Here is a 27,181-nt window from a genome sequence, read left to right as displayed (position 1 = left end):
TGCGAAAATAGCCGAGCTTGAGGAGCTTCTTCAAACAAAGGATGTGGAACGGGAAGAATTGACGAAAAAACTTCTGGGTCAAGATTCTGGAAATGCAAAAAAAGTACAAATTCTAGGGGACGAAAAAGAACTTCTTCAAGCCGAGGTCAACAAACTTACGCGTGAGAAGTCAGCAATTGAAGTTTCTCTTGCAGATCGAAACCAAAAATTTAGGGAAAACAACACGGCTTTTCTCATTCAAAAAGAAAAGCAGATTGGAGATCTCATTGACCAACTAAAAACTGCAACGGAGAAACTGAATTATTTGGAGACAGACTGCCACGAAAAGCAGAAGAACTTGGAGCTAGAAATTTCATCTAAAAAGCGCTTTGAACAAAAAGTTTGTGAACTCACTCAGGCCTTGAAGGAAAATGAGGACTTGAAGGCAAAATTGACGGAAGAAAACCAAAGCAATATCCATATCCTCTCCGATCTTAAGAAATCGAAAGAATCGCTTTCTCGTCAAATAGAACACCATGAATCGTCGCTCGCAAATTACGAAACAATGAAAAATGAGGTACACTTTCTCGCAAGAACGAATGCAGAGTATTCGGAGCAGATTAACTCACTTCGTCTTCAAATTGACATGCTAGAGGCTAAGCTTCAAGAGGCACAAAGTCCAAAGAGCCCCAAAATTGACCCAAACATTATGAGTGACTACATCAGTATCAAATCCAGGTTAAATGAGCAGAGTGTACTCGTCCGCAATGAAAGGTTTGAAAATCAAAAGCTTTTGGAAGAGGTGCGTATGCTTCGAGAGAAAGTGAAAGACAGCTTCGAAAGCCCGCTGAAGCGCAGTGAGGCACGCAGATCTCTTGCAATTAGCGATGATATGCGATTGAGTCAAATGAACGACTCAAGGCTTGCCTCCGAATTAAAAGATTTGAAACTTCGGTTGAAGCAAGAAGAAGCAAATTCAATACGGGCTGAAAACTATGCTATTGAGCTTCAAAGAAAGCTTAATCAGTTTCAGGCTATGAGGGGTATCAATACATTCACTGACTACGAAGCGAAATTCAAGGATGCTCAAAACCGAGTTGAGGAACTCGAAAAGAAAATTGTTTCGATTATAAGCGAGTCCCTGGATTACTCACCCGACTACGTAAGGCAAGCTATGTCACGGAGTAATAGCTTGGGGTCGGTACATCCGCAATCTTCTGTGGATTTTGGAAAGATTTACAACGATATAAATCAAACATTGAAGGCAACCAGAGGCGAATTGAGTAAGTCAAAAAGTGAAATATTGAGATTGAAATCTTTATTGAGAGAAAGTGAAGATGAACTTTATGAAACAAAAAGGAACAATGTAAAAACTTCTGTGCGTGATTACGAAGAGCAATTGGCAAAATTGAAACTTGACAATAACAACATCAGCAAAAAGCACGATGAAGTCCATCAGGTGCTTAAAAAATTCCAGAAAAGAAGTGAGGAATATTATGAGAAGCTCGAACTTGCGGAATCAGCTGTGAAAATTAGCAAGAGACACGAGAATTTGGCTCGCCGTGAACTTGAAGAAAAGAGCAATTCTTTGAAGCTCATAAAGGAAGAGGTGAGAGCAAGTGATCGAGTGATCAAAAAGTTGAGACAGGATAACAACGATGTTGAGGTCAAGCTAAATGATGCAACAAAGGAGGGGGCAAGATTGAAAAGTCAAATTGAAGTATTGCAACAGAAAATCGTATACTTGAACAACACCTACGGCGAACGAAAAAATGTCATTCAAGAACACAAAGAAGAAATTAGGTCTTTGCGCGAGGATGTGAAGTTCAAGCTTGAGAAGGAAACGGAGATCATTAAAGAGAACAAGCGCTTGAAGATTGACAATGAAGAGCTTTTGAGAATAAAGGAAGAAGTTCTTGGTGAGAATAAGGAAGTGACAGACGAGAATGAAAATTTGGTACAGCTGAACGACAGTCTTAAAGCAGAATTATCGCAGCTCAAAAACGAAAAACGTACTCATGAGCGAAAAATTGATCAAAATAACAAGCTGATTGATTCACTTCGAAGGCTTGTTGAAGAGAATGGCCGTCAGATAGAGGAGCTAAGCTTATCAAAACAAGAGCTCGAACATGCAAACAATGCTCTCAAAGAAGATATTTCTAAACTCTCTCACCTGCTCGAAAATGCCAATCGCGACATGAAACTACTTCAAGTACATGTTGATAACATGGAGAACGAGAAGAAACAAAACAAGCTTGAGTTCGATGATCTTCGCCAGAGGTGGGACAAGAGTGATGTGTCGTATAAAGAAGCTCGCACCGAGAACTTGGTTATTGTTCAAGAGAATGAAAGCTTAAAGACTGTCAATTCAGAATTGAAGGCTAAAATCGGAGATTTGGAATCCAAGCTTTATTCAAATGAACAGCTTAGGTATTTGGAGAGCACAGTGGGCAGACTTAACGAGGAAGTCGATGAACTAAGACAACAACTCTCAGACGGCGATCTGAGAGAGAAAATTCTCCGCAAACAAATCTCCACTCTTGAATACGACCAAGAGAACAAAAGCACGCAATTGAAAAAATACAACGACGAAAACTTCAACTATCAAAACATGATTGGTCAGTATAAAGGCAAGATGGAGTATTTATTTCAAGAGAATAACGAGAAAGATTTGAAGATCAAGGCACAAGAAAGGGAACTCGCTCTGCTAAGAGAGAGGGTTCTCATTTTTGAGAATGAAAAATCAGGAGCAGGCAGGTAGTTTAATAATTTTGAATGCTACGAGTTCATCTCTGTCTCCCTCACCTGATAAGTCGAGAGTATGAATGAATACGGCTTACGAAGCCAGGATTGCACATAAGTCTCGCCAAGAGACAAAAAAAAACGAGCTGGTCACCTCCGCCCGCATAAAGAACTAATTGACTGCAAGCGCACACGTGGGGTGCGCGGATGTAATTCCGTTTGGCGAGCCCGGTACAGTATATACAGGAATGAACCCGAGCTTCTCGCACCCACGTGGCAGGCGCATTGTCTTCGGGTTCTGGTAACTTGTCACACTACCAATATCAATTCTCGTCGACAAAATAACACCAAGAAAATTTGTCGGCGAGTCGGGAATTTGAAACGTCATTCTAAGCACTTCCTGGATCACAGGGGCTTTTGACGTCAGAGTTGACAGGTTTTCATTATTTCGTTTCGGAAGATGGGTATGCTACAATAGGTCACGCAAAGTGTTTTTTTGATATTTTCACCGCACAGGCTCGTGGGCCAGGCTATGGTAATAATTGGGATATATTAAGGGATTTTAACGTGGGACTCGCACGCAGGCTGTACTCGTGGGCGTCCCTTTTGGGCGTGTGCACGATGTAATTATAGGAACTTCCGGGTTTTTTTTGCCCGCGCCGCTCATCCGTATTCCATGCAATGAGCATGTCGTGCATGTAGATTGTCAGGCAATTAATTACACCAGTAGTATATAATAGGACAGATTTCCCCTTCGAAAGACTTTCTATAGTCAGAAATCACAAGCACTTTGAACACCCCTCTACGCTCTTCTTGAAATTGTCTCAAACAAATTCAATGTCTGAAATTGAACACACTAAAGTGGCAAGCACCGCTGGTGGAAAGACCGCCTTTAAGGATTACCTCGAACAGTTTGCACACATTGAGGATCCTTTGGAAAGAAGAAGATTAGCTTTGGAAGAAATCGATAATGCAGGCTTTGGCTGGACCCAAGCGAAGATGATCATGATTGCGGGTGTTGGTTTCATGACTGACTCCTACGATATTTTTGCCATTAACTTGGGTACCTCGATGTTAGCCCACGTTTATTGGGCTGGATCAATCCCAGACTCCACGAACACTTTGATTAAGGTTTCCACATCGGTTGGAACTGTTATTGGTCAACTCGGCTTTGGCTTCTTGGCTGATGTTGTCGGCCGTAAAAAAATCTATGGTTTAGAATTGATTGTCATGATCGCAGCCACGATTTTTCAGTGCACTATTGGTGAATCCCCTGCCATCAGCTTTGTGGCTCTTTTTGCTTCCCTTAGAATTGTTATGGGTATCGGTATTGGTGGTGACTACCCATTGTCTTCTATCATCTCTTCGGAGTTCTCGACCACCAAATGGAGAGGCGCTATTATGGCAGCTGTCTTCTCTAATCAAGGTTTGGGTCAGTTGTTAGCCGGTATCGTTGCTCTTGTGATCGTTTCCGCATACAGGTCTGACTTGGAGTTCGCCAATAGTGCTGCTGAGTGTGTGGGCTCCTGTGTTAAAGCCAATGACCAGATGTGGAGAATCTTGATTGGTTTCGGTTGTGTTCCTGGATGTATCGCGTTGTACTACAGATTGACTATTGCTGAGTCTCCCCGCTACTCTTTGGATGTCGAGGAGCATGACAACTTGGAGAAAGTTGCCGACGCTGAGGCCGCCTTGGATATTGCTGCTCAAGATGTTGCCCCTCCAAAGGCCTCTTTCAAGGACTTCATTGGCCATTTTGGGCAATGGAGATACGGTAAGATCTTGATTGGTACTGCTACTTCTTGGTTTTTCTTGGACGTTGCATACTACGGCTTGGGTTTGAACACGGCTGTGATCTTGAAGACAATCGGTTACGCATCTTCCAGCAATGTGTACGAGTCCTTATACAACACTGCTGTTGGTAACTTGATTTTGATTTGCGCTGGTTCCTTGCCCGGCTACTGGGTGACTGCTGCTACTGTGGATACCGTTGGCAGAAAGCCTATCCAATTCTTTGGCTTTATCATCCTTACAGCATTGTTCTGTATTCTTGGTTTCGCATACGACAAGATTTCTGACCACGGAAAATTGGCTCTTTACGTCCTTGCTCAGTTTTTCCAGAATTTCGGCCCAAACACCACAACATTCATTATTCCAGGTGAGATTTTCCCAACAAGATACAGATCAACTGCCCATGGCATGTCTGCTGCTCTGGGCAAGATTGGCGCCATCGTTGCCCAGACGTGTATTGGTACTTTGATCAACCACGGTTGTGCCACCAACAACTCTTGTTTCTTGCCTCATGTCATGGAGATTTTTGCCCTTTTCATGTTGCTCGGTGTTTTCTCCACTTTGTTGATCCCTGAGACTAAGAGAATGACCTTGGAGGAAATTTGCGAGAAGTATCACGGTGAGATTGATTCCACAAAACTTGGTACTGACAGATACGTGACCCAGCAGGCTGAATTCTCCGACTCTGAGCTGAAACATTGATGCTCGATTGCTTTCTTATAGACGCATTTTCCTTATTTGCACAAGTCGCTTATATTAATAAAAACTAATTTCATGAGCTTGGAAGTGTACTGGATCGTGCTTTTCTGGTCGCTTTACTTTCACTAAAGTGGAACTTGGATTTATTTTGTAGCAAAGGTGTATTTCAGCGTATCTGATGCAGTGGTCTTTCAGATTGTTGTCCGTCCACAAAAGACTCAGAAAAAGCCTCGAGAACAATCTCATACATAGCACCGGTAACCGGGCCCTGGATGTGGAAGTGACCAATACTATGGAAGTATATATTCAGCTTGAAGACGAGCTTTATGCCTCAACTTCTAACACCTCGACCACCGAATCTAGCACGTTGTCAAATACGCCCACGCTTGGCCGGTGAGACGTCCGGTCCCAGTCTGCATCTTTATAAACGCCGGTGCGTAAGAGGATAGATTCCCAGCCATTGGCATTGGCGCCATGGATGTCAGATTCAGGATTATCGCCTACCATGAAAATCTTGTTGAAGGGCAGCTCGGTAGGTGAATCGTGAAGTTTCGGCATGAAAGCATGCTTCTTGTGTCCGTGGAGTATTTTGTTCCACTCGATCAATACCCAGTGGGCATAGTCGTACTGTACCTTGAATGGCTTGCCTAGAATCGTCAGTTCGAGTGTTTCCGGATAGGAGAGCCGGTTTGTTTCCGCGTACAAACGCTCAACCATCATGCGGAAAGCGCCCTGCCCAAACCTGGGCAAGTTGTAGTCATTGGCCCACAAGTAGTCGTTGTTACTGAAGACAATAGGAATGGCAGGGCGCGTTTTGGCACTCTGAGGCGGCGTTCTTAGCGTGCCCACCACGCCGTTCTCCGAGTTGAGAAGGTCACACACAATCTGAATATCGGATCCCATGTCGCGTGGGTCGTTGAACACGAGGATCACGTCAATAGGTTTGGATAAGTCGACATCCTGAGCGTACTTAGCCAATGCATCGTCTGTGTACTGGTGGTGAGGCGCCACCGACGGATCCTGGCGCACAATGTCCATAGGCACCACCACGTCTTTGAAGCCATAGTTAAGTGCTGCTTGGCGAGCCTTATCCTGCGCGCCTCCCACCACCATAACCCGGCTGAATTTCCCACTCTGAGCCCATGCCCTCATGGGTGTGTGGCTCTGCACTATCTGCAAAGGCGAAATGTCAATGTTGAGCTTGTCGGAAAGAAACTCCACACGTGCCTCCTCAGAAACCCCGCCGCCATTGGTAAGGAGAATAAACGGTACTTTTTCCTGGTTTAGTAAGGTGAGTGCTTGGTGCGCCTGAGGGATTGGCTTATTACCACGAAGAAGCACACCATCAATGTCAAACACGAAGGCCTTGGAGGACTGGTTTGATATCAGTCTGCTTGGAAAATGCGAGAGAGTGTTTTGGAGGGCACGAGGTGCAATCCTGGCGTATCTGGTTAGGATCATGTTGGTGTTTAAGATAAAGATGGTTGGTCAGATCTCATGCACTGCTCGCGCGTTATCAGCCCGTCCTATTGCCGTGACGCATATTGGTCAATCAATATCTGGAAAAATCTTGCAACAAGCTTCAAGCTTTGAAAATAGGGCATGTTCAAGCACAGAAGTCAAGCCACGAAGGGCGGCTCCAAAACCGAACAAATAGTGCAGCAGATCCTGAATTTTACCTGCCAGCTAGGTCCAAGTTCCGGCTCACGTGAGCAAGTAATTTCCCGGGGAATTTCAAATGTGCATGCCCGTGTTTCTGGATACGCCGGCGAATATTCAGGGTTTTCTCAGGCGAACAAGGGCTATATTTTCCACCGGGAGGCTCGCTGAAAGCAAGCAAGTCGTCATTGGGATTGTGTATAGTTTAGGAATCTGTGTTTCTCGGGTCTATTTGGTAGTAGCTATGAACTATCAAACGGACGATGCAAGTTTTTCCAATACCCCGCTGATCTCATTCAGAGAGTGTCCTTCTTCCACTATCCAGTCTTTCTCCAGAAGCGTCGCCAATACACCGCAGGCATAGCCCGCAATAAAAAGTCCAGGTGGTCTCGAGCCTAGGGCCTCAACAGCAGCCGGGGCCTTGGCCAAGGTTGTACGGATGATTCTCTGATCAGGGCAAGAAGCCCTTTCCACAATAGCAACAGGAAGATCCGCAGCCCATTTTTTTTGGGTGATGAGGTGTGGGATCAAATCCACAATTCTATGCAAAGCCATCAAGAAAACGGTTGTTCTGGACTCGACAAACTCAGGAAGATTGGGCAAGGCACCACGGCGGCCAGTACCGGTGCAGATTAGAACCTGGTCTGCAACGTCACGGTGAGTGGCAGGAATGTTTGAATATACTGGAGCAGCAAGCGCAGATGTAATGCCGGGCAAGACGTTGGGAACGAATCCGTGTGAGCTGAAAAAGAGATACTCTTCCCCGCCGCGGCCAAAGATGTATGGATCACCTTGTTTGAGGCGTACAACCTTTTCGCCCCTTTGCAAGCCTTCTAGACCCATTGTGAGAAGTTCTTGTTGTGCCCTTTCTGCGTTACCAGGGAATTTCCTGGCAATGAAAAGATTTGTTCTTTTCTGCGGAATCAAGTCCAAAACCTGTTGTGGTACGAGTTTGTCTGCTAGAATCAAGTCGGCAGAGTGTATTTCTTGAAGAGCCCCGAGTGTGAGCATGGACACGGATCCTGGGCCCGACCCCACGAGGGAAATCGAGCCCTTCTTTTTCTGTCTTATTATGTCGTTCTCGGAAATTCCACAGTCAGTGTTGGGTGATGCATACTCAGTGGTAAGGGTGTCCATCGTTATATGTGCGAGCTTTTCGAGCGGATAGTACTCGACGATCTGCGAGAGAAACCTAGCTCTTTGGGCAGCCTTTTGTTCGAGAGTCATGTTGAATTCCTTCACCAATGCGTTGAGCTTGGATGTTGTCACAGCGTCCTCGTCATTGCCGCCAATTTCAGAGGCATCGGAATCTTGGAGCTTCTGACGGAGCTCGCCGACTCGATCACATATCTCGCCCATATTTATTGGTAGTTTGGAAACGAGCTCTCTCTTTATCCTGGATGCGAGCTTGCAGCCTTTTCCTGAGGTTGTAACACCCATTTGAAACCCTCCGTTCGTGTAAGTGGAGAGTAACGTGAATGTACAAAGCTCAGGAGAGTCTGATACATTAACAGGAATTCGTAGGCGGCAACACTGTTCAGATATCTCTCGTTTTTTTTCGCCTTCATCGAGGTCCAATGTGACGAAGACTCTGTCTACAACATGATCGACGGCCGCTCTACCCAATGAAGTGAGAAAGTCGAATTTAAATTCACTCTGGATCAGTTTAATTTTGTTTGCTGAAATAAGGTCTTGCAAGGAAATAGGTAGCGTCTCGATTGGCTTGTTCTGAATTAAAATCGGAGAGGCGCCTGACGCCAATATGGAGTTAACTCTCAAAGCTGCAATGTTAGAGTTGCCGCCCACCACAAGGTGGGTCTCGTTCTGGCAGCTGAGCGATGCAAGCAAGTTCATTTCTGGGCGTGTGATTCCGTATCCTAGGAAAAAGTGGCCTTTGCCTGAGAGGTTAACCTGGAAATATATTGTGATTCCGTGTTCAATGAATTACATCCAAGCACGTGACTTGATGCATTTTCTAAAATGACATGGCATATGTGCAGGTCCGATGTATATCGGAGGTAACCGGCGTGGTCATCACTTGGCCATGAGTGGTGGGTTAAGTTTTCTCACCCGCGTCGTATATCGAGACGTGATCTATTAATTAGAATTCGAGTGAAAGTCCTAGCGACTTGCCCTTGCAAGGTCACAAACAAACATCATCACAGCTAATTTCTATGCCAGATTTATTATTTGTAGTTCAAGTGATTTTCTTTTTTGGCTTGCCCGTTGTACTAACACTTCACGGGCCGCCGTTGCATTTTCAGAAATTTCGAATCAAATCACCAATGATTTGCAAATTTAAATCTCGCACTCTCGAGACAGAGTTGAAGTTAATAAAGATCCAATATTGACAAATTGAATGATGCGTCCATTAGTTCGACATTTGGTGATAGATAACCGGTTATATGCCCATTCTTCTCTCACATTGTGCAATTAGACAAGTTTGTGAAGACTAGCGCCGTCCTCTAGCATTATGAAATTAATTAGTTGCATTGCTGTTCGAGCACATCAGGCGGGCCCCAATCTTCTCTCAGGATCTCTTGCATACAGAGCCCACAATCGCAACTTGCGGTGAACAAGGCTAGGCTATGAAATATCCATCTCCTTTGCTTGCGTCACGTGATATATAGAGTTTTCAATCGTAGAGCAGTGTTGAAAAAAATCATAACACATCATGGCTTCTAAAAGACACCTTGGGCTTGGGAAAGCAGCTGCATCCAAAAAGCGGAAATCTTCCGAAAACAAGGACACTTCAAAATCGCAGGAGGAAATCTCCGCCAAAGAAAATGAGCTTACTGTGGAGTTGGGCGAAGAGGTGAATGCCAACGATGCCATGGCTCAACTTCGTGCTTTGTGGAAAGATTTCATCAAGACCAATGACAGGAATGAACTCAAGGTTAACGGTATTATCCATGAGTGTGACCGAATTTTGAGAAAGTCACACGTCAGGAGCACAAATGGGAACGGTGATGAAAAGAATGGATCAGACACGAAAGACCAGCAGCAAGATGCATCTGGTGAACAAAGCGACAATGAGCAAATCGAACTTACAGGTGAGTTCTATGGGATCTACGGGTTGGCCTTGTCTTCTTTGGCTTTCTTTTACACCGAGGAGCCTAATAAAGTGGCAGACTTCTTCGCAGAAGCCAAGGACAGAATAAGCATCGGGAAGCAGAAATTTCCTGACTCGATATCATTATTATTTGCTGAGGCGCGTGTGCTCATAAATGAGATCCCCTTGGTTGCCATTAGACCTTTGACTGTTGATAGCAAAGTCAGTAAAGAGCACAAAAATGTCGCTTCTCTTCTTGACAACTGTCTAGCTGTTTGGGAAGGAGCCGAAAAACTTTCAGAAGAAAAAAAGAAATACAAGCATTACAATTTGGAAAATTCGGATTTCTTGCAGGCCCTTGATGATTTACTCGACATGATCGACAACTTTGGCAAAGAATCGCCAGAGGAAAAAGACAGCGATGCAGAGGATGAAAACGAGGATGAATTTGAGCTCAGCCCTAAACATCCATTGTATGCAATTGTCGAAACAGACAAATACAACTTATGGTGGAGAGAACATACGCAACGCTTTCTCAACAACCTCATTGAAAAGATACGATTGAAAAATATCTCCGAGGAGAACAACAAAGATGCCAATATGGTTTTGCGCAGAGAGTTGAGCAAAAGGCTTGGTCAATCGTTGTTATTGGAGGCGGAGGAGCCTTGTAATGTGTTCACTACATTGACCTATTACAGTAAAGGGGAGACCAATTTAAACGGACTCACCAAGGAAGAGGCGCGGAAGATCGGTCAAGACTTACTTAACAAAGCTCTTGAATTTTTGAGAGTTGCCCAGGACGAAGAAGACCCTGACTCATGGGCTGCTGTGGCAGAGGCCATGATATCATTGGGCAACATGTACGATTTGGACAGCGATGAACAAGAGGCGATTTACAAAGAGGCGGAGGAGATTTTGATGCGCGCTAATAATGCCACGAACGGTAGATATGAGAAGATTCTCGAGAATTTGACTCAGGCATAGGAAGGGAATGTTCAACGTGGAAATAAAGGGATGCATGTGTGAGACATTGGGCCCTCGAAACACAAAAGGAGACTCATTTAGACAGTGGTTTATTGAAAAGATTTAAAGGTGCGAAGCTCGATAAACGAAAGTAGGTATTAGCATTGCCACACAGTGACGATTCTAAACGAGGCCATGTGGATGTTCATCCCGGCTTCAAACGCGAGAAGCAATGGTGCTTTCGTTTTGTAGTTTCATAGCGTTCCTTTCATGGGCGTTGTCCTTGCAAAACTGCAACCCTGAACACAGGTGGTCCTCCAACAAGCGGTGCTTTGCACAGAACTTCCCGTTGCACTGGCCGCAGTCACCTACCATACGGAGCGGCGATGCAGAGCAGCTTTTGAAAGAACACCTGTTTTTCTTGGCCTTCTTTCTTGGTGCCACAGCCACATTTTCGACTGGCGCCAACTGTGGGGACGCAATCGGCGTGTCCGAGCCCTCGCTCATGAGGATCACGGTGATGCTGTCTTCCTCCGGACGCACACTGAGAGCATCTAGGGTTTTGTAGTAGGGTGCAAGCTTGACCCCGTTGTAGATAAGCTTGAAGTCCAGCGGCAACTTTGCGGATGATGGGCAGCCGACTTTTGCAGCGTTACGCAAATCCTCCACAGTGGAGTTGTGTGGGATAGTGACCGAAAACGAGGATTCCGTCGATAATCTGAAAGTGACTTTCATGTTTAGAATTTGGTGGATGGTGTGGTTTGGGGGTATGCGTTGGATGTGCTGAGATAAGCGTGGGGTTTCGTGACGATACTTATATCTGGTGACAACGTGCAAGTCTTGAGCCGAGATTGAAGGGATACTTGTGTTTAAAGCGAGCCTTTATATGTGGCGGGAAGAAATATATGCTGCTTGAATTTTTGTTATCGGGTATATGCCAGCGTGTTGGATTGTGGCAATTATCAGTGGCGATTGTAGTATGGAGACCTAATTTGTAAGCAGGATAAGCGAACAAAGGGTGGAGGAATAATCAGACACGCTAGCAGGCTGAAGGAAGAGTGTACTTGAGACTGATCCGGCTCAAGAAAGTATGTCGGGGGGAAAAAGAAATAAACGGTGGGGGCTGGAGAAAAAACGGGGGAGGGTACCGAGACTCGACAGTGTGGAGCCAATGCGGCACATAGCCATGGTCAGGTGAGTATCATGGCTAGTCATACCGGAAAAGCGAACAGTGCGCGAGGGGGGCACGATCCCGTTGCCCGAAACATACAAATATAACAGGAATACCATTTGCAGAAAAACAGGGTGAGATGCAAAAATGGGCGAGGTTCTGAAAATGTGAGATGCAAAATAAAATAAAAATGAAAGTGTTGAGTCAGTCAGTGCCTATTCATCAAAGTTATCGCTTGAGGTTGAGCTGATTCCGGAGTGCGCCGACTTTAATCGCTGCTGTAAACGCCTGGGCACGGAACGCTACACCCGGACGTCATTTGATATCTTCACGACGGCACGTGACCAGACCGCACGGTTTTTATGGGGCGGTAGCCTGTGCAGGTTCCCGCGGATGTGCCAGGCGGTTTTCAACATGCTGACAATATAAACGCCGTGGTAAAGAAAATGCCCGGTAAGAATGCGTCCCGACTACAATAAAAAAAGCCAGTACAGTGCAAAGCGCCACGTCTCATAATCGAGAATTGGAGACGAGAGGTCATATGATAAAAACGCGCCTGTAAAAAAGCACACCCCACACTGTAGGGCCTAAGTGTCTAGTTGAGTGTCAGCCGTTGTCTTCACTGGGAACAGGTTCCGGCATCCCGCTGTGCGGGTAGACAACGTAAACTGTGGACAACCATAGGGAACAGCCTGGGAAACCTCAGAAATGTACGAATGAAATCAAATCCTTTATTTCAATAAACCTTCTATAAATATTCCAAATTCCCAAACTAAAGACCAGCAGGCTCAGCTCTCCTTTCAACGGAGTCAAAACTGATGTGGTCTATCGCCATGCCGCCGTCCAAATAGCCGCCGTCGCGGGCAGCAATGCGATCAATTGGTTTCATGCTCAAAGAGCGTGGTTCCGCTGCCTTGAGTTTGAGGTTTGCTGGGATGGGTGTACACAATGCAAGCTGCAACAAAACAAAAATGGGAAGGAACTTCATCTCGGATGTTAGTTATGGACGTTTCAAGAAGCGGGAGAAAGGCTCGTGAGGATGTTGGTTCGTTGTTTCGAACAGCTGTTTGGCAGGATTGTGGGTATCAGTGAGAGTTCCAGCTCCGTGGTGATATGGTATGTGATGTTTGAAATATTTGTTGCAGCCCAAAACCGAAAAAAAAATTGAGCGCTGTGGACAGAATCCGCAATTTATATGATTTGAAGAATTAGTCTGGGCGCCATCTACAGTTTCGCGTGCGTGCGTTTCAGGGCACAGCCATGCACTAAGCCACCCCCAAGGCGCGAATCCGCCTTAGAAACCGACACTACGTCGCGCTCCATCAGCCTTGGTATATACCCTCGTGTTCTAGATTTCCATCTCCTTGAAATAACCTTTTAAGGTGTCCTGTTTACTTTTGGGGTTTACGCGTTCTCACTTTCCGTGAGCTGCCAAGCACAAAACTTCAGCATTGTGTGTGTGAACTTGTCCACCAAACGGCCTAAAGTAGAGAATAGCTTACATTAGAGAATTGCCCAAACCAGACATGCTTTGCTTGGAAGTATTGTCATTGTTGCTGCACAGCCAAATGGTCGGCCTTCGCGACTTGTTCAATTTTTCGGGCTTAGGCGCGCGAGCCTTGAGGAAGGGGGTAGCTCTGGCTCCTGCAGTTGCGCATCACTTGTATTGTATCACGTGTTCCCTTCCACTAGTTGCAGTACCCCGGCAACTATTGCTGCTTTGTCTAGAAGCACTGCGAGACAAAAACTATGTATATGTCGATCGAAATTGAACTTTGGTATTTGGGTCGCTTCATAAAGAACTTGAAATTTCTTCGGATCAAATACCGTACACTGTGTCAGCTGAATGCAGGCTTGCACTTATGCGTGCGGGGAGAGACAACATAGTACAGCGTACCGCGAAGCCTGCCACATTGTAAGATCGAAATAGCATATAATGGCCTTGATTTCAAATGGTCGGACCACTTCATCCTGTTGTGTAGTGTCTGTGGTTCTCTATCACTTGTGGCTTGTACTTAATTTATTGATTAAGTCAGCAAAAGCTTAACAGTGTTTTTACAAATTTTGAATTTCGAGCCATTCCGTGAGTGAAGATGACTTCTGCGGTCTCGAAAGGAAAGTATTAATAATGTGGCTAGTTTGCAAATCTTTAAACGCTGGTCGAAAAACAAAACAAAAAAAATAAATACAGAGAGCGCAAAAAGGCTTGTTCTTTTTTGATTTTTGCTGTATCTGCTGCTTCTTTGGGTTTTATTGCCAGGCACAAGTGTAGTTTTCTTGGTTTGCTATTTAAGCAAGAAATACGTCAACGCCCTACGGCTTTAATAATGAATATCCCAGAAAATGAGTGCTGACACTACTTCTCCATCCGAATAGAGCATTTCATTAATAACCTATAGAACTCGCAAATAGACGATGTTGGATCACTTGAAGTGTTTTGTTGATGCGCCAACATCGTGATAACCATAGAAAGAGTCATGCTAGAATCATTCATTACGACAAATGTTTGTGAGTTGGTGCTTAACTGTCATACCCCTTCTACAGATGAGAAAAGCAAACTCAGCAGCTTCCCCGGTCTACATTTCGTGGCTTATACTTAGGGCACACAACTGATGTCTTTCTGATCAACTTCAGAGTTAGTGTACATATAACCAGACCTCATACACGATCGCGTCAAACCAGAATCGCAGGGGAATTCCGTAACGTACACGCGACTGAGGCTTTTTGCTCGCCTATGTTACCCCTGAAACAAATACGTATCAACTCGGAATGGACTTGGTTTCAGCCTTTCACTAGACGCGTTTGTTTGTTTCTTCTCCCAAGCTACTGTATGATGAGGCAATCTCGCAAATCATTTCGCAGGGCCGAGATGGATCAGGAGTCATTAACCAATATTTCCAGTATTCCCAATATCTCGACCATCACAATCTTCCTTGATGATCCATTTTTTTTACCACCTGTACAACATGTAATGAGGCTTGAAAATCTATCTTTATCTAGCCCATAGATAGTTTCTTGAGTTGTCGTCTAGTGTTTGAATTCTTTCGCCTGTCTTCAGGTAGTCATATAATCCAGACTGATTTTTTGTTGATGGATTCATGTCATAAGACAGCCAATTTATCATCAAATGCTCAAGTAATTTGGAATCGTTACTCTTCTTCACGTCTCATACGAAGGCAAAGAATACTAGTTACATATATCGGCTATCTTGCTTCTCGTTCACGACGTGGGACTCTGAAAAAATACTCATTTTTGCTAGGACGACAACTGGCTCATAAGTAAGAGTATGATCTGATAGAGATTTCACATCTTGGTCTTCATTAAGGCAGCAGTTTTTTCTTTCCTTTTGCAACTAAAATGTACCATTATATCTAGGATTCTCAAATTATCTTGAGCTGTTTTATTTCCATCACAGGCTCATAAGCCGTGGCTTTACACATGTCTATATGGATGAAATGAGCACGCCTACCACTTTGACTTTCTAACGCTATAATTTACATGTTCTTTGATGAGAATAGTTCATCTCCAAGAGAATTCGTGCCCATTAGACATGTATCTAAAAGGGGTTTCTTCTATTTTTGCCAATTGCAAGACAGTGCCAATCAAATGGCCTACAATGCTTAAACAACTTGAACCATTCGTTAGCCGAACCACACAAATCCGTCATTTGTAAAAATCAAGGCTTTAGCAATTACATAGTCTTGTGTACAAGATGGGACCACGAAATCGTGCAGACACATGGCTCAAAGCACATTTGGGTATTAAGAACTAGGCCAAAATGTAGACATCTGCTCGGAGCCATTGAGCAAGTGTTCTTTGGAAGTCCCTTCTCCCCTTTTAAGAATGAGCATACGTGGTTTCTCATTGTAAGAAACACAGCATTCTAGGATGAAAACGCGTTTTTCTAGTGGCTCTGACTGGATAGCCTTGTAATATTAGTTTGCATAATTTAATCAGCCCGTCGGTTTACAAAGAAAACCAGAAATATATTGCTTTTGAACCGCACCATACCGGAAGCGTTCCGAGGTAAAGCGATGAAGAATAGGGACGAGGATTTTAACAAGCTTCTGCAAAAAAAACAACATTTAAAATGTGAAGCTCACAACAAGCATTTAGTCCTCACCAGCGGGCACCTCGTCTCTCAAAATCTTGATCAATTTCAACCTTATCTCCGTTTTCTCATCACCCCGAAGAGCGTCTTGCACAAAATGCACATCTGTGTCGAGCTGAATCATCTGCAAAGCGCCTCTGAGCACACCACAGTATAGTTGCGAGTACCATAATTCCTTCTGCACTTTCGGGTTCGTGGTGATCGGGAGCTCGACAAACTCCGCCAACGGATTATCGTGGAGGACAATAGAAAAGCTTTTTCCATCCGGGGAAAAGTTCTCAATCGAAGGGGTGATGTTAAGGAACATCTTGAAAGCCACTTTACAGATCATGTCTGCTGTTTCACGGAAAGACGAACACCGCTGTGCGCCCGTTTTCGCGAGAAACTCCTCAATAAGCCTGACGCCAATATTATATCCCATTTTGTCTAGCTGTTGGTTGACTTCCAGGTAGTTGTGATTGAAATCGCGGCACATTTGTGCCACCACCGACCCATACGTAAGCGTCAAAAGCTCGGTGTTCTTGGGCGTGTTAGTATCAAGGACACATTTCTGAAAGAATACCGAGGCTTGAACTTCAACATACTATTTTCTCAGTTCCATTATCCCATATGTCGTCTCCACTGGATCTTAGTTTGGACATATTGCTGTATGGTGTTGTAGATGGGCCTGTTCACAGCGAGCTTTCTGGTGTTCTGAGAACACTTCGTCACGTGAGCAAACAGTGGTCAACTCGTATTCTTTCAAGATGGCTTCGTGCGCTTAGTCGGTAAGCGAGCTGCTACTCTAGAGCACGAGGGTGCTGTATACTAGACACCAGGACCTGGAGGTTAATGTAGAAGACATGTTGCAAAACCAAACGTGTGTTCTATGGTACCGGGTCACGTGTGCTGCTCATGAGATATCAGACTGTTTTTTGATTTATCAAAAAGGAACTACGGTTTTGGCCAGGGAAAGGCCAGGCACGAAAAAGATCTCTCGATTGCCGGCATATATCAGGCGGCAGCTCGCGAAAAACGTTCATTTCCTCTAGATCCCGAAAGAGTTTCCCCTTTAATTCGGGCGGAGGTTAGTAAGCGCATGTTCTGGGGCCCTCTAAGGCATGCAGACCAAATTCTGCCCCGAGCGGATGTGAAGCTGCAGGACGTGAAACAAATGAAAACCATGGACTTGTCTTGCACTCAAAAAATAGCCATGATCCCATCAAGCACCCATAGAATCATAATGTACTGCCTCTTTTTGTAACGACTAATGGAACTTCAGGGGTAGCGGAACATAGGTGTTCGATTTTGCATATTGGCATACAAGAAACTCGTGACCAAGTGGACCGATGTTCGCACTTTAAGTAAACCCGGCTTGCTCTGGAACACGGAACGCGCGAAGACCAGCATCCGCTTAATAGAAACAGACTAATCGACACTAGTAGAGACGTGGCAGAGGTACCAAAAAAACGACGCTGGAATCATTTACCTCTGGCCAAGAACACCGTCGCAAGCCAATTTTATCCTGTGCCCAGGCAATAACTTTAAATCTCAAACAGGCCTTTGGAACCCGAAGCCCGTGCCCGATCATTTTTTGTCGCGAGTTCCCGCAGTCAGCCCTCTAGGTACTAAAAGCTTTTAAGGCCCCTGGCACCGAACCTTGCTAAGATTTTTAGACAACAAACAATTACGAGAAGCATCAGCATTATCACAAGCAGACACATCGCACACTTTGACATCCTGTGAAATTCCAGGGATTCTAGCTTGCATTCTTTCATCAAATCCTAGACCTCGTAAATACCAGAATTTGCCTCCGGGAGAGAAAGACGACTCCGGCAGAGCACACTACATTTCTTCGAGACACATTGAACTTCGCTCACTTTCAGACTCTCGCTCATTTGAAACATTCCGGGTCTGCTGTTGTTTTCACATCTAAAAACTTTTGAACCACTGTCCCACGGTTGATTTCCACACAGGCCATCTCAACCCATCCACGATGTTTGCTCCCCCACAAAACTTCTCTTCGATGCTTGCATCTCCTCACGAACCCGTGAGTTTTGCCATGAAGAAACCGGACTTGATTCCGGGTATCTCGGATGGCGTTTTGGCGCTTCTTTCGCCCGTGATTGCGTACTGGACCTACGCTACCTTTTTCCATATCATCGATGTTTACGAGTTGGCGGAAAAGTACCGTATCCACCCGAGCGAAGAGGAACAGGCACGCAACAAGGCGTCCCTTAAGGACGTGCTATATGACGTCGTCATCCAGCACATAATCCAGACTATCGTTGGGTATGCAGTCTATCGGTACGACGAGCTTCCGACAACGGGCCACGAACTTCATAGTATGTGGAACTTGAGGCAAACCTTGTTTCCTACCTTTGTTCCTGACTCCTTTGTATGGTATGGCTACATGTACGGGTGGTCGTTGCTCCGGTTGTCCATTGCGCTCTGTATCATAGACACTTGGCAGTATTGGCTCCACCGCACCATGCACACAAACAAAGTCTTGTACCGCCGCTTCCATTCCCGGCATCATCGCTTGCACGTGCCTTACTCTTATGGTGCTCTTTATAACGACCCGGTAGAGGGCTTTTTGCTAGACACTGCGGGTACCGGGCTCGCTGCCATTGTTCTTGCGCTCAGTCCCAGAGAGTCGTTGGTTCTTTACACTTTTGCGACCATGAAGACTGTAGACGACCACTGCGGCTACAGATTCCCCTTCGACCCGTTCCAGTTTTTGTTTCCTAACAACGCTTTGTACCACGACATTCACCACCAGAACTGGGGCTTCCGTTCCAACTACTCACAGCCTTTCTTCACTTTCTGGGATAAACTCACGGACACCCAGTACAAATTTGTCAGCGAGTATCAAGAACACCAGAAGCAAATCACGTTGCAGAAGTACAAAGAGTTCTTGGAAAAGAGAAAACAGAACAAACTGAGCAAGGACATGGCAGCGTCCGATAGCACTGACAGCGATATTCTGGAGACGCAAGCCAAGATATCAAAAAAGATGCAATGATATGCTCATCAGGCGAAATCACTATTTTCAAGAACAAACAACTAGGACAAAGCCGGGGTTTAAGAGCCTGTCATGATCTCCCCCTTTCGAGTCATGGGGCACAAATATCGTGAAGTCTACGGGATCCAATGCGCAATTTCCACGAGGTCAAGTCTAGGCTAACTGGACTCAGTTGTGTGACTACAAGTTACTGGGAAAACTTCTGGGGTTCGCCCTGGTTCAAATGAAACATAGAGTGTTTTACAGCCGAAGACAAAAAGGAAGTTTTCGAAGCCTGCCAGACTCCTGAAACGCTCTTATTCAGCATATTTTGATCGTACTTTACGACTGCGGGAGACTAATGCCCCTTTATCAATCGGCCAGTGCAGGCCCATTCGCTCCGAAACCGGCGCGCAATCGCACAGTCACAACATATAATTTAATGTAAATAATAAGTCTTTCTATTTAAAGCGCACAAACCAGCGTAACCTCAAAATCATTGTTCTTGTTATACATCAGTGTCAGTGAAAAAAAAGAACTTCAAACACTCGAGCCACGTTTCTATTTTTAAGTGGCGGAAAAGGACACCTCTCCTAATGACTACGTATTCTGAACAGGCCTTTGATTCGTCAAATTACAACTCGGCGAGACCCACCTACCCAGACCAGTTCTACAAGACTTTGGTGGCCTTTCACAAAGCGCACTCGGGAAATGTCACCTCGCTAGCAATGGATGTGTTCACGGGCCCTGGGTTCGTGGCATTCCACTTGACCAAGTACTTTGACCACGTGATCGGCACCGACTTGTCGGCCACCATGATTGCCGAGTGCAAATCTCGCCGCAACCAGTGGCCCGAAAATGGGAAAATTGAGTTTCACACTGCTCCCGCCGAAAAGTCTCCTGACTTTGTTGCAGCCCTGTCGGTGGATGTTATCACCGCTGCAGAAGCGTGTCACTGGATGGACCATCCTAGATTCTTCGCGGAGTGCGCTCGTGTTTTGAAGCGTGGGGGAACTTTGGCCTACTGGTTTTACTTGGACCCCGTTTTTGTGGACTGCCCTGCGGCCACGGAAATCCACCGCAAATACTCGTGGGACTCCTCGGTCGAAAAAGAAGGTTCAGACTACGAGAAGTACTTCGGGCCTCTCTACGAACAGCCTGGCCACGACTTGTATGGAGACGCGATGTCGACAGTGAGCCCACCGGGCGAATTGTTCAGTCACGTGACCCGGCTTTATTACCACCCCTATGAGCACGGGCGTGAGCACACGACTCTCTTCATCGAAAAGAAGCTTACTTTGAAAACGTACAGAGCCTTGATCCACAGTTGGAGTGGCTACCATAACTGGAAGAAGCAGTACCCGGACAAGCCCGATGCCGCGGATCAATTGGTTGCTGAAGTGAGCCAAGCATTGGGCATTCACGATGATATGGCGCCGATCGACATCATCTTTCCTACTGTTTACACTTTCGCTCGCAAGAAGTAAATTCAATAGTCGGCAGTGATTGCCTATGCGACTGGTTAAGCTAGTGTCGACCTTGGCACAAGTGAGACGAAGAAAATAGACGTTTTCACAGAAGCAAGTAAAACTCTATGGTTCAGCTATAGTAGAAACAATCATAACTCTAAGGACCGAAGTACTAAAGGGCGTTATGATGATAGGGTCTTCATCAGCGTGCATTCCGCACCCGTGCACCATTCCCATTCAAACGGGCGGGAGTGCATATAGACGTTTGCTTGCGTTTACTAAATATTACTAAACGCATTCGAAGAAGGTTGGAACGGTGCGGTCGTGACTATTAGTTTGTAATGTGATACTAATTGGTGCCAGTGGGTTCAATTTTGATTTTTAAGCAAAGTCTACAAATCCCTTTTCTCTGAAGTATAAGAAGCGTTCATTTCAACGGCATAGAAGTCACTCCCCGTTTTTACCACACCCAACCAAACACAAGTAATAAACATGTCTACACTTAGAACGATCAAAACTATATTGCCTGGAATCGAACAAGCCGAAGGCGTTGGTGCCACAGTCAGAAGATCGATCGGCAACATAAAAATGAGGAGCTTCAGCCCGTTTCTTCTCTTTGACCACTTCTCCTCGAACGGGGTGGGTGGCTTCCCAGAACATCCTCATTTAGGCCAGGAAACCATCACATTGATGACCAAAGGCGCATTTGCCCATGAGGATTTCACAGGATCCAAAGGCGTTTTGAGGGAGGGTGATTTGCAGTTTATGACTGCTGGACGAGGTACGGTACATAGCGAAATGCCCGTTATCCATCCGGATGGGTCTTTCAACTCAGGCTTGCAACTTTGGGTTGACTTGCCTGAGAAGTTGAAGGAGGTTGAACCGAGGTACAGGGATCTTAAAACATGGGAGATTCCGACAGTTGAGCAACAAGAAGGGAAGGTGAAGGTTCGTGTCATTTCGGGAAAGAGCTATGGGGTCGAGCTGCTCAAGGAGTTGGCATATACCCCAGTGCAATACTATCACTACATGATGAAACCTGGCTCTCACTTTTCTCAAGAAATTCCAAACTCCTTTAACTTTTTCCTATACGTGATGAAAGGAAATAACTTGATTTTGCAGAAAAACACCAAAGTCTCACAGTACGAGAATGTTTTCTTCAACCCCGATGGAGATCACATCACTGGGGACTATTCTGAAACAGAGAAAGAAGACCTTGAATTCGTGTTAATTGGCGGGCAAATTTTGGACCAAAAGGTGGTTCAACATGGCCCATTCGTTGCTACGAGTAGAGAAAGAATTCAGCAGGCTTTCCTGGACTATCAAATGGCTAGAAACGGGTTCGAAAGATTGCGCACATGGAAATCGTTAATTTCTTCTGGCGTCACTGACGAAATGGTTGACGGCGAACTCCGTGGATCTCTTGAAGCAAGAGAGGAAGAGAGAAAAAAGTATATTTCCAAGTGGAAAGAGGGCGTCATTGACGAAAATTGCTAAAATGCGTGACCTCAAATATATATAATTTGTATTTATTTCTTTCTAATGATTCATCAAATCGAAATCCGGAATGATGTAGGAAAGACTCTGTAGATGGCACACGATGGCTTGACATAAAACTGCGTCTGATTGGAGCTTTTAAATTGGAGAAAAAGGGGTGATGATCAGATTCAACACCTTTCAAAGGTTCACAAGTCTGAAAATAAGACGATCAATGTGAGTTGGGAATGAAAATAGACATATAAATCAATTCGTTTGCTTCCATTATTAGAGGTGCAGACTACTTCACTTCCATTATTTACTTGTTTCTGTCGAAAATAACGGTTTGGCTTTTTGAAGGTCAATTCCAATTCACGCAAAGGCTTTTCATGATGATTCAATTTTGCGAGGTTGTATTTTCACCAGTGTAACATTCGAGTCATCTTCAGATAGTTATTTAAGGTTGATCTTCCTGTTTAGTTTTAAATTTGGTTAATGTGTATATACTTCGGTAACAGATCGATAAATAATCGGCAAGAACTTGGAAAGGGGCTGGGTTGGCCAATAAATAATACGTAGCAAGATTTAGAGCATCAGAGGGAATTTATTACGGGGCTTACATGTCAATGAGTAATGCGGAAGAGCAATTTTTGCGTGACAAGATTTTTCATAGGCCACTATTCTTGTCATATAAATGTTGACTTCTCAGCCCATTGAATGCCTTGAAAAAAAGGCAGTGATACTCTAATTACATTTTATTTGTCTGGTTTGGTCATATTGTAAAATTCATAATCCAAAAATATTTTGGAATCGAAAGATTATGACAGTATCTCAAGAGGCAAAATGATGAGCGAGCTAGTTTAGAAGAAATATGAGGAATATTTCAACACCAATATTCAAACCTAACTCAAGAAAGCGAGCATTACTCACAAGACTTTACTTGAATGAACTAGGATTGAATATGGGATATCCACTTTTATGCCGGGCATACAAGAGAAAGAACTGAGCTTTATACCGCTGAGAAAACTGTTTTTGATCCTATTTTCTTTGAAGCACATTGATATTTTTGAGTTAATGAAATAGTTTTTGGTTTATGTGCCTTGAGCAAACCAATGCTTTATCACTGGTATATTATACAGTAAAGGTGAGCGTGTTTCGGAGATGTTGAATCTATGAAGAGCATTGGTATGAAAGACGGGAAGCCATTACTGAATCTTCAAATCGACAACAGTATCATACGTTCTGGAAGTTTAACATTATGGGATGGTCTGCCATAATTTTACTTACATCAAAATCTCTTTTGAATACCAGCACCGTCTTCCAAAAAACCCTCAAGACGAGATATTGTAAAAGAATTACCTAGCTGGCTTAATCTGACACAAGAAACAGAAGAATATAATATTGACACATGGTTTTTAACCAGCATATTGTATTTTGATATATTCATCTTTTTGAAGGAGCAAAATTATCAACTATTGTACAAGAAGACTTCCAAAAGCTCCTAAATAAGTCCATGTTTTTTAGAGAAACATCATATTATAGGGTGTCACTGGAGAGATAGGGCCGAAAAGCAATCTATCCCCTTCCGTTATTCACGGCAAGGATATTTCTTTGGCATTTTTTTTTTTGGTAGATTCATCTGATTGAAGGGGCAAAACTATATAAAATATATATATAAAAAAGCTTCAGACAACTCCCAGCTACGTACCAGTGTATTTTTTGCTCGAATAAAAAATAGTGAGACTCGATAGTCAGTTTACAAGTGCATGAATGAATTCGAATTTGTAAGCTTTGAAACATGAAGAGAATTATGATGTTAATGAATATAGTTTTGAAAAGTGTTTGAAAGCGCAATAATGGGCGTGTGGCGCAGTTGGTAGCGCGTTCCCTTAGCATGGGAAAGGTCTCCGGTTCAAATCCGGACTCGTCCAGGATCTTTTTTGTTTTGCGCAGAAATAAAAGCCCTGGAGCCTCACGTATTCTTTTTGTAAAATTTCATAACTTGAAGAAAGGAAAGGCTTAACTGGAGTTTCTAATAACCTCCTTTTTCCTCTAAGTTTCCAAAGGTAATTGATAATTAGGGTTCTGAACTTTGAGCCCCGCACTTTTGGTCTACATCACCTCGAAAGTGTGTAGGTCTATATGATACAGTGCACTGCTGTTTGAGATTTAGACAGAAAAGCGAGACAGAAATACTTAACAAATGTCGAACAAAATAATGTCTGCGAGGATGGCGCAACAGTTTCGATGTATTCCTCTTTAACCTTTTGAAGACAATCACTGAACGTTCCAGGAGACACTTGGGAACGGTGCACATTTTATCCCCGCCTCTCACGCTTACCGAGATTAGGCATGCCTGTTGAGAACACTGTATTGTCTGATACATCGCCTCCCCAAATATTCAAACGTCTCGGGTCTTCACTTATGCAAAGCGCACACCACCCTAGGTTCTCCCGCATTACTTGGGAAGTTCAACAATTGGAGGCTCCAGAAAAACAGCGACATTGAAAAGCGACTACTCACCAGCTCCTCATCTATTGTTGAGAATAATGTCCTTGATAATTTCAAAATTCAAGGCTTTCTCGTTGTCTCATATACGGGAGCCACCAGATTCCTCAACTTCAAGAGCTTTGGGTTCAACGCGCACTCGCGTTCTATATACTTTCAATTTTCGCGTACATCCGCAGGCAAGCTATACCATCAAGATCACCAGCCATGGATATCGCCAAAGAACACGTTGAGTACATCTCTAGTGCACTCAAAAGCCATGTTGTTACGTATCACACAGCCGCACGTGACTTGGGCATCCACGTGTCCAAATCTAAAGCCATGCTTCTGAACTACTACCAGGCCAACAAGACGCGTGTCGCTGCGTCTTTCGTCGCTACCGGGACGCGTCTTGGAAATCTTGCAGTACGTGTGTTTGAGAGCGAGGCTGATCTTACAGAAAACTGTGACAGTTTTTTCGATTCGGTGAACACCGTGCATGTATATAGCTTGCTGGCAAACACCAACTCTTTCACTCTGGTGGCTATTGCCATGGAAGAGAGGATACATTGCACGAATCTTGAAGCGTTGGACACTTACTGGGACTTGGGGCTCATACAAGGACCTACCCTCGAAAGATGTCTGAAGGCAAGAGCGGCACCAAGCACCATTCCCAAGTCGCATGCCACGGCCCAGCTGAGGCCTACTGAATCTGAAGAGACAAAATCACAATCCACGCCAACAGATGAGACAGAAAAGCCGAAACCGAAGTTGGTCTACCAGTCTCGCAAGCAGCAACCCAAATCGTCGTTGCTTTCGTCTTATGTATCACGGAAGAGCGAGAAAAACAGTACCACTGGAAAAGCCCTGGGAGCTCCGAAAAGGGCTTTGCTGGACAGACCGCTGTATGAGTATAAATCTAGAAAATTGGAGCAACTGCAGCCCAAAGAGAGAGTTGTGGTGTCCACCGAGGGCGACGAAAACGAGGTTGCAGATGAGCTCATGGAAGACGCGCCACCGCTGACAAAACCAACGGTGACCGAGAGCGAGCTTCACAAAATGTTTCTCGACGATTTCACAGACGATGAGAAAGTGGACGGGGCCCTGGAGATGGAAGTTGATCAGCCAATTGTGGTTGAGAACACCGAGAATGAGCAAAGCGATGCACCCATGGAAGAACCTGCAGAGCCGGAGATACCGCAAGCGCTGCTGCTACCCAAGAATGATATCTGGAAATCGATGTCATCCGCTTCCCCGGTCCCAGACTCTTCCACCGCAAAACCTGCCAGTCCAGCTCCTGAAACGACCGTGGACGATGATGGATATTTCACCCTGTACAAGCAAAGTGAACCCAAACCTGCACCGGTCAAGAGACAACCAAAAATCCAGGCTGCTACCACCAAACAACCAAAGAAGACTGACGGGAAGAAGAAGCAAGCCTCTGTTATGAGTTTCTTCCTGAAGAGATGAGTGGCTAGGGTGACACCCCAACGTAGCTTCAACACTGACGATAAATATACTCTACCGGGAATGGCCGATAGTCAAGTATCAGTGGTTAGCGGGGCGGAGTTTGGGAAAATTCAGACCCATAACATATGGACTGCTTCTATATAATTAGCGAATATCTGCTGTTGAGTTGGTGCGAATTCTCATCTGGTATTCTCGAGCGCTTGGCAAATATATCAGTTGTGACGTCTTTTGGTGACAAACAGGGCGAAGAATCATCACATTATATATCACTGTTGGCTGATAATTAGACCGCTTGTGCGAACTAAGACAAAGAACTGTGATCAAATGAGACTCAACCATCTTTCGCCGTAAAGCTCAAACGATGAAAAGCAAACGGAAGATGCTTTTCTATGTCATTCATTTGCACATCAGCCAGGACATCACACATATAGACAACATGATTGCTTGGGTTATTTGTCAAATATATCCTACTCGTTCATCAGATTCGTTTCGGAAGCTGTTCCTATACTAAAAACGCAGAATGAGACATGAGTTCAGTCCTGGCATGGTCTCGAACTTTTGCATTCGCAAAGATCAAAGCAAGTGAATGCTACTTTAGTCCAAGAGTTGCAGAATATCAGGTGGTTACGTAAAACAAGAATTCGCTGCCAAAGAAGCTGGAGGCTACAAAGCAATTGGACGGTCTCCTGTACCTTTTTGTTGGCTACTTGGAGCGTTCTATCGACACACTTATAGTATCTGCTTAGCGAGTGCTTGTAACAGTCACAAAATCAGTAAATAGCCGCCCAAAATGACCATCAAAGTTTCTTTAATGAACAGGAGATGTTTTCTTGTTTCATGTGTCAAAGTATAGGCAGTAGACTACGTCCAAGGACAATCAATATTTTACAAGCGGAGGTGATCATGTGATCATCACAAGTGCAAGAAAACAGTCACCGTTTACGAGGACTTTTCTGTGTTGTGGCAGAATACATTCAGATTCGGCAAAGAGAAGTTGGAACGTGGACTAATTCTGGCTGTAATAGCAAGTCCTCAAATTGCCGTCCCCATTTCAAGAGCTCAGTGTCTTTAACCGCTTACAGGTGGTGTCATTCAGAATGGAGCTGTGGCGCGCTTGAACTTCCATACC

The 27,181-nt window shown here is 44.6% G+C and overlaps 11 protein-coding genes and 1 non-coding gene across 12 annotated transcripts; 7 read left to right on the top strand and 5 right to left on the bottom strand.

The window, feature by feature from the left end:
- Positions 1 to 3,558: 3,558 nt before the first annotated feature.
- PHO84 (phosphate transporter) lies at positions 3,559 to 5,214 on the top strand (the record flags this gene model as incomplete). The annotated part of the gene is made up of 1 exon (XM_018858737.1): positions 3,559 to 5,214. One exon carries the CDS (start codon positions 3,559 to 3,561, stop codon positions 5,212 to 5,214), a length of 1,656 nt encoding a protein of 551 aa, XP_018712677.1.
- Positions 5,215 to 5,535: 321 nt separating this feature from the next.
- Positions 5,536 to 6,672, bottom strand: METBIDRAFT_11051 (uncharacterized protein; the record flags this gene model as incomplete). The annotated part of the gene is made up of 1 exon (XM_018853909.1): positions 5,536 to 6,672. The coding sequence occupies one exon, from the start codon at positions 6,670 to 6,672 to the stop codon at positions 5,536 to 5,538; it is 1,137 nt and encodes a 378-aa protein (XP_018712676.1).
- Positions 6,673 to 7,122: 450 nt separating this feature from the next.
- Positions 7,123 to 8,724, bottom strand: MET1 (uroporphyrinogen-III C-methyltransferase; the record flags this gene model as incomplete). Its single annotated transcript, XM_018858736.1, has 1 exon — positions 7,123 to 8,724. The coding sequence occupies one exon, from the start codon at positions 8,722 to 8,724 to the stop codon at positions 7,123 to 7,125; it is 1,602 nt and encodes a 533-aa protein (XP_018712675.1).
- Positions 8,725 to 9,544: 820 nt separating this feature from the next.
- On the top strand, positions 9,545 to 10,906 carry METBIDRAFT_39828 (uncharacterized protein; the record flags this gene model as incomplete). Its single annotated transcript, XM_018857186.1, has 2 exons — positions 9,545 to 9,814; positions 9,875 to 10,906. The coding sequence occupies 2 exons, from the start codon at positions 9,545 to 9,547 to the stop codon at positions 10,904 to 10,906; spliced, it is 1,302 nt and encodes a 433-aa protein (XP_018712674.1).
- A 65-nt stretch (positions 10,907 to 10,971) lies between these two features.
- METBIDRAFT_148209 (uncharacterized protein) lies at positions 10,972 to 11,792 on the bottom strand. Its single transcript, XM_018854544.1, has one exon. The coding sequence runs from the start codon at positions 11,618 to 11,620 to the stop codon at positions 11,102 to 11,104; it is 519 nt and encodes a 172-aa protein (XP_018712673.1). The 5' UTR covers positions 11,621 to 11,792; the 3' UTR covers positions 10,972 to 11,101.
- Positions 11,793 to 15,695: 3,903 nt separating this feature from the next.
- On the bottom strand, positions 15,696 to 16,843 carry METBIDRAFT_31126 (TRAPP complex core subunit). Its single transcript, XM_018855774.1, has 2 exons — positions 16,752 to 16,843; positions 15,696 to 16,687 (listed from the first exon to the last, which is right to left on the bottom strand). Exons 1-2 carry the CDS (start codon positions 16,806 to 16,808, stop codon positions 16,169 to 16,171), a joined length of 576 nt encoding a protein of 191 aa, XP_018712672.1. The 5' UTR covers positions 16,809 to 16,843; the 3' UTR covers positions 15,696 to 16,168.
- Positions 16,844 to 18,142: 1,299 nt separating this feature from the next.
- Positions 18,143 to 19,171, top strand: SUR2 (sphingosine hydroxylase; the record flags this gene model as incomplete). Its single annotated transcript, XM_018853907.1, has 1 exon — positions 18,143 to 19,171. The coding sequence occupies one exon, from the start codon at positions 18,143 to 18,145 to the stop codon at positions 19,169 to 19,171; it is 1,029 nt and encodes a 342-aa protein (XP_018712671.1).
- Positions 19,172 to 19,613: 442 nt separating this feature from the next.
- METBIDRAFT_31124 (uncharacterized protein) lies at positions 19,614 to 20,761 on the top strand. Its single transcript, XM_018855773.1, has one exon. The coding sequence runs from the start codon at positions 19,747 to 19,749 to the stop codon at positions 20,635 to 20,637; it is 891 nt and encodes a 296-aa protein (XP_018712670.1). The 5' UTR covers positions 19,614 to 19,746; the 3' UTR covers positions 20,638 to 20,761.
- A 217-nt stretch (positions 20,762 to 20,978) lies between these two features.
- Positions 20,979 to 22,133, top strand: METBIDRAFT_31122 (pirin family protein). Its single transcript, XM_018855772.1, has one exon. It carries the CDS (start codon positions 21,112 to 21,114, stop codon positions 22,114 to 22,116), a length of 1,005 nt encoding a protein of 334 aa, XP_018712669.1. The 5' UTR covers positions 20,979 to 21,111; the 3' UTR covers positions 22,117 to 22,133.
- Positions 22,134 to 23,665: 1,532 nt separating this feature from the next.
- On the bottom strand, positions 23,666 to 24,081 carry METBIDRAFT_147884 (uncharacterized protein). Its single transcript, XM_018854542.1, has one exon. The coding sequence runs from the start codon at positions 23,989 to 23,991 to the stop codon at positions 23,731 to 23,733; it is 261 nt and encodes an 86-aa protein (XP_018712668.1). The 5' UTR covers positions 23,992 to 24,081; the 3' UTR covers positions 23,666 to 23,730.
- Positions 23,954 to 24,026, top strand: METBIDRAFT_t114. Its single transcript has one exon. It is a non-coding gene; the product is annotated as a tRNA-Ala (tRNA).
- Positions 24,082 to 24,810: 729 nt separating the features above from the next.
- POL32 (DNA polymerase delta subunit) lies at positions 24,811 to 26,052 on the top strand (the record flags this gene model as incomplete). Its single annotated transcript, XM_018857138.1, has 2 exons — positions 24,811 to 25,947; positions 25,996 to 26,052. The coding sequence occupies 2 exons, from the start codon at positions 24,811 to 24,813 to the stop codon at positions 26,050 to 26,052; spliced, it is 1,194 nt and encodes a 397-aa protein (XP_018712667.1).
- Positions 26,053 to 27,181: the final 1,129 nt, after the last annotated feature.

Source organism: Metschnikowia bicuspidata, assembly GCF_001664035.1.
Source record: "Metschnikowia bicuspidata var. bicuspidata NRRL YB-4993 chromosome Unknown METBIscaffold_2, whole genome shotgun sequence".
In the NCBI taxonomy this organism is placed as follows: Eukaryota; Fungi; Ascomycota; class Pichiomycetes; order Serinales; family Metschnikowiaceae; genus Metschnikowia; species Metschnikowia bicuspidata.
This window is presented reverse-complemented; position numbering and strand designations above follow the sequence as displayed.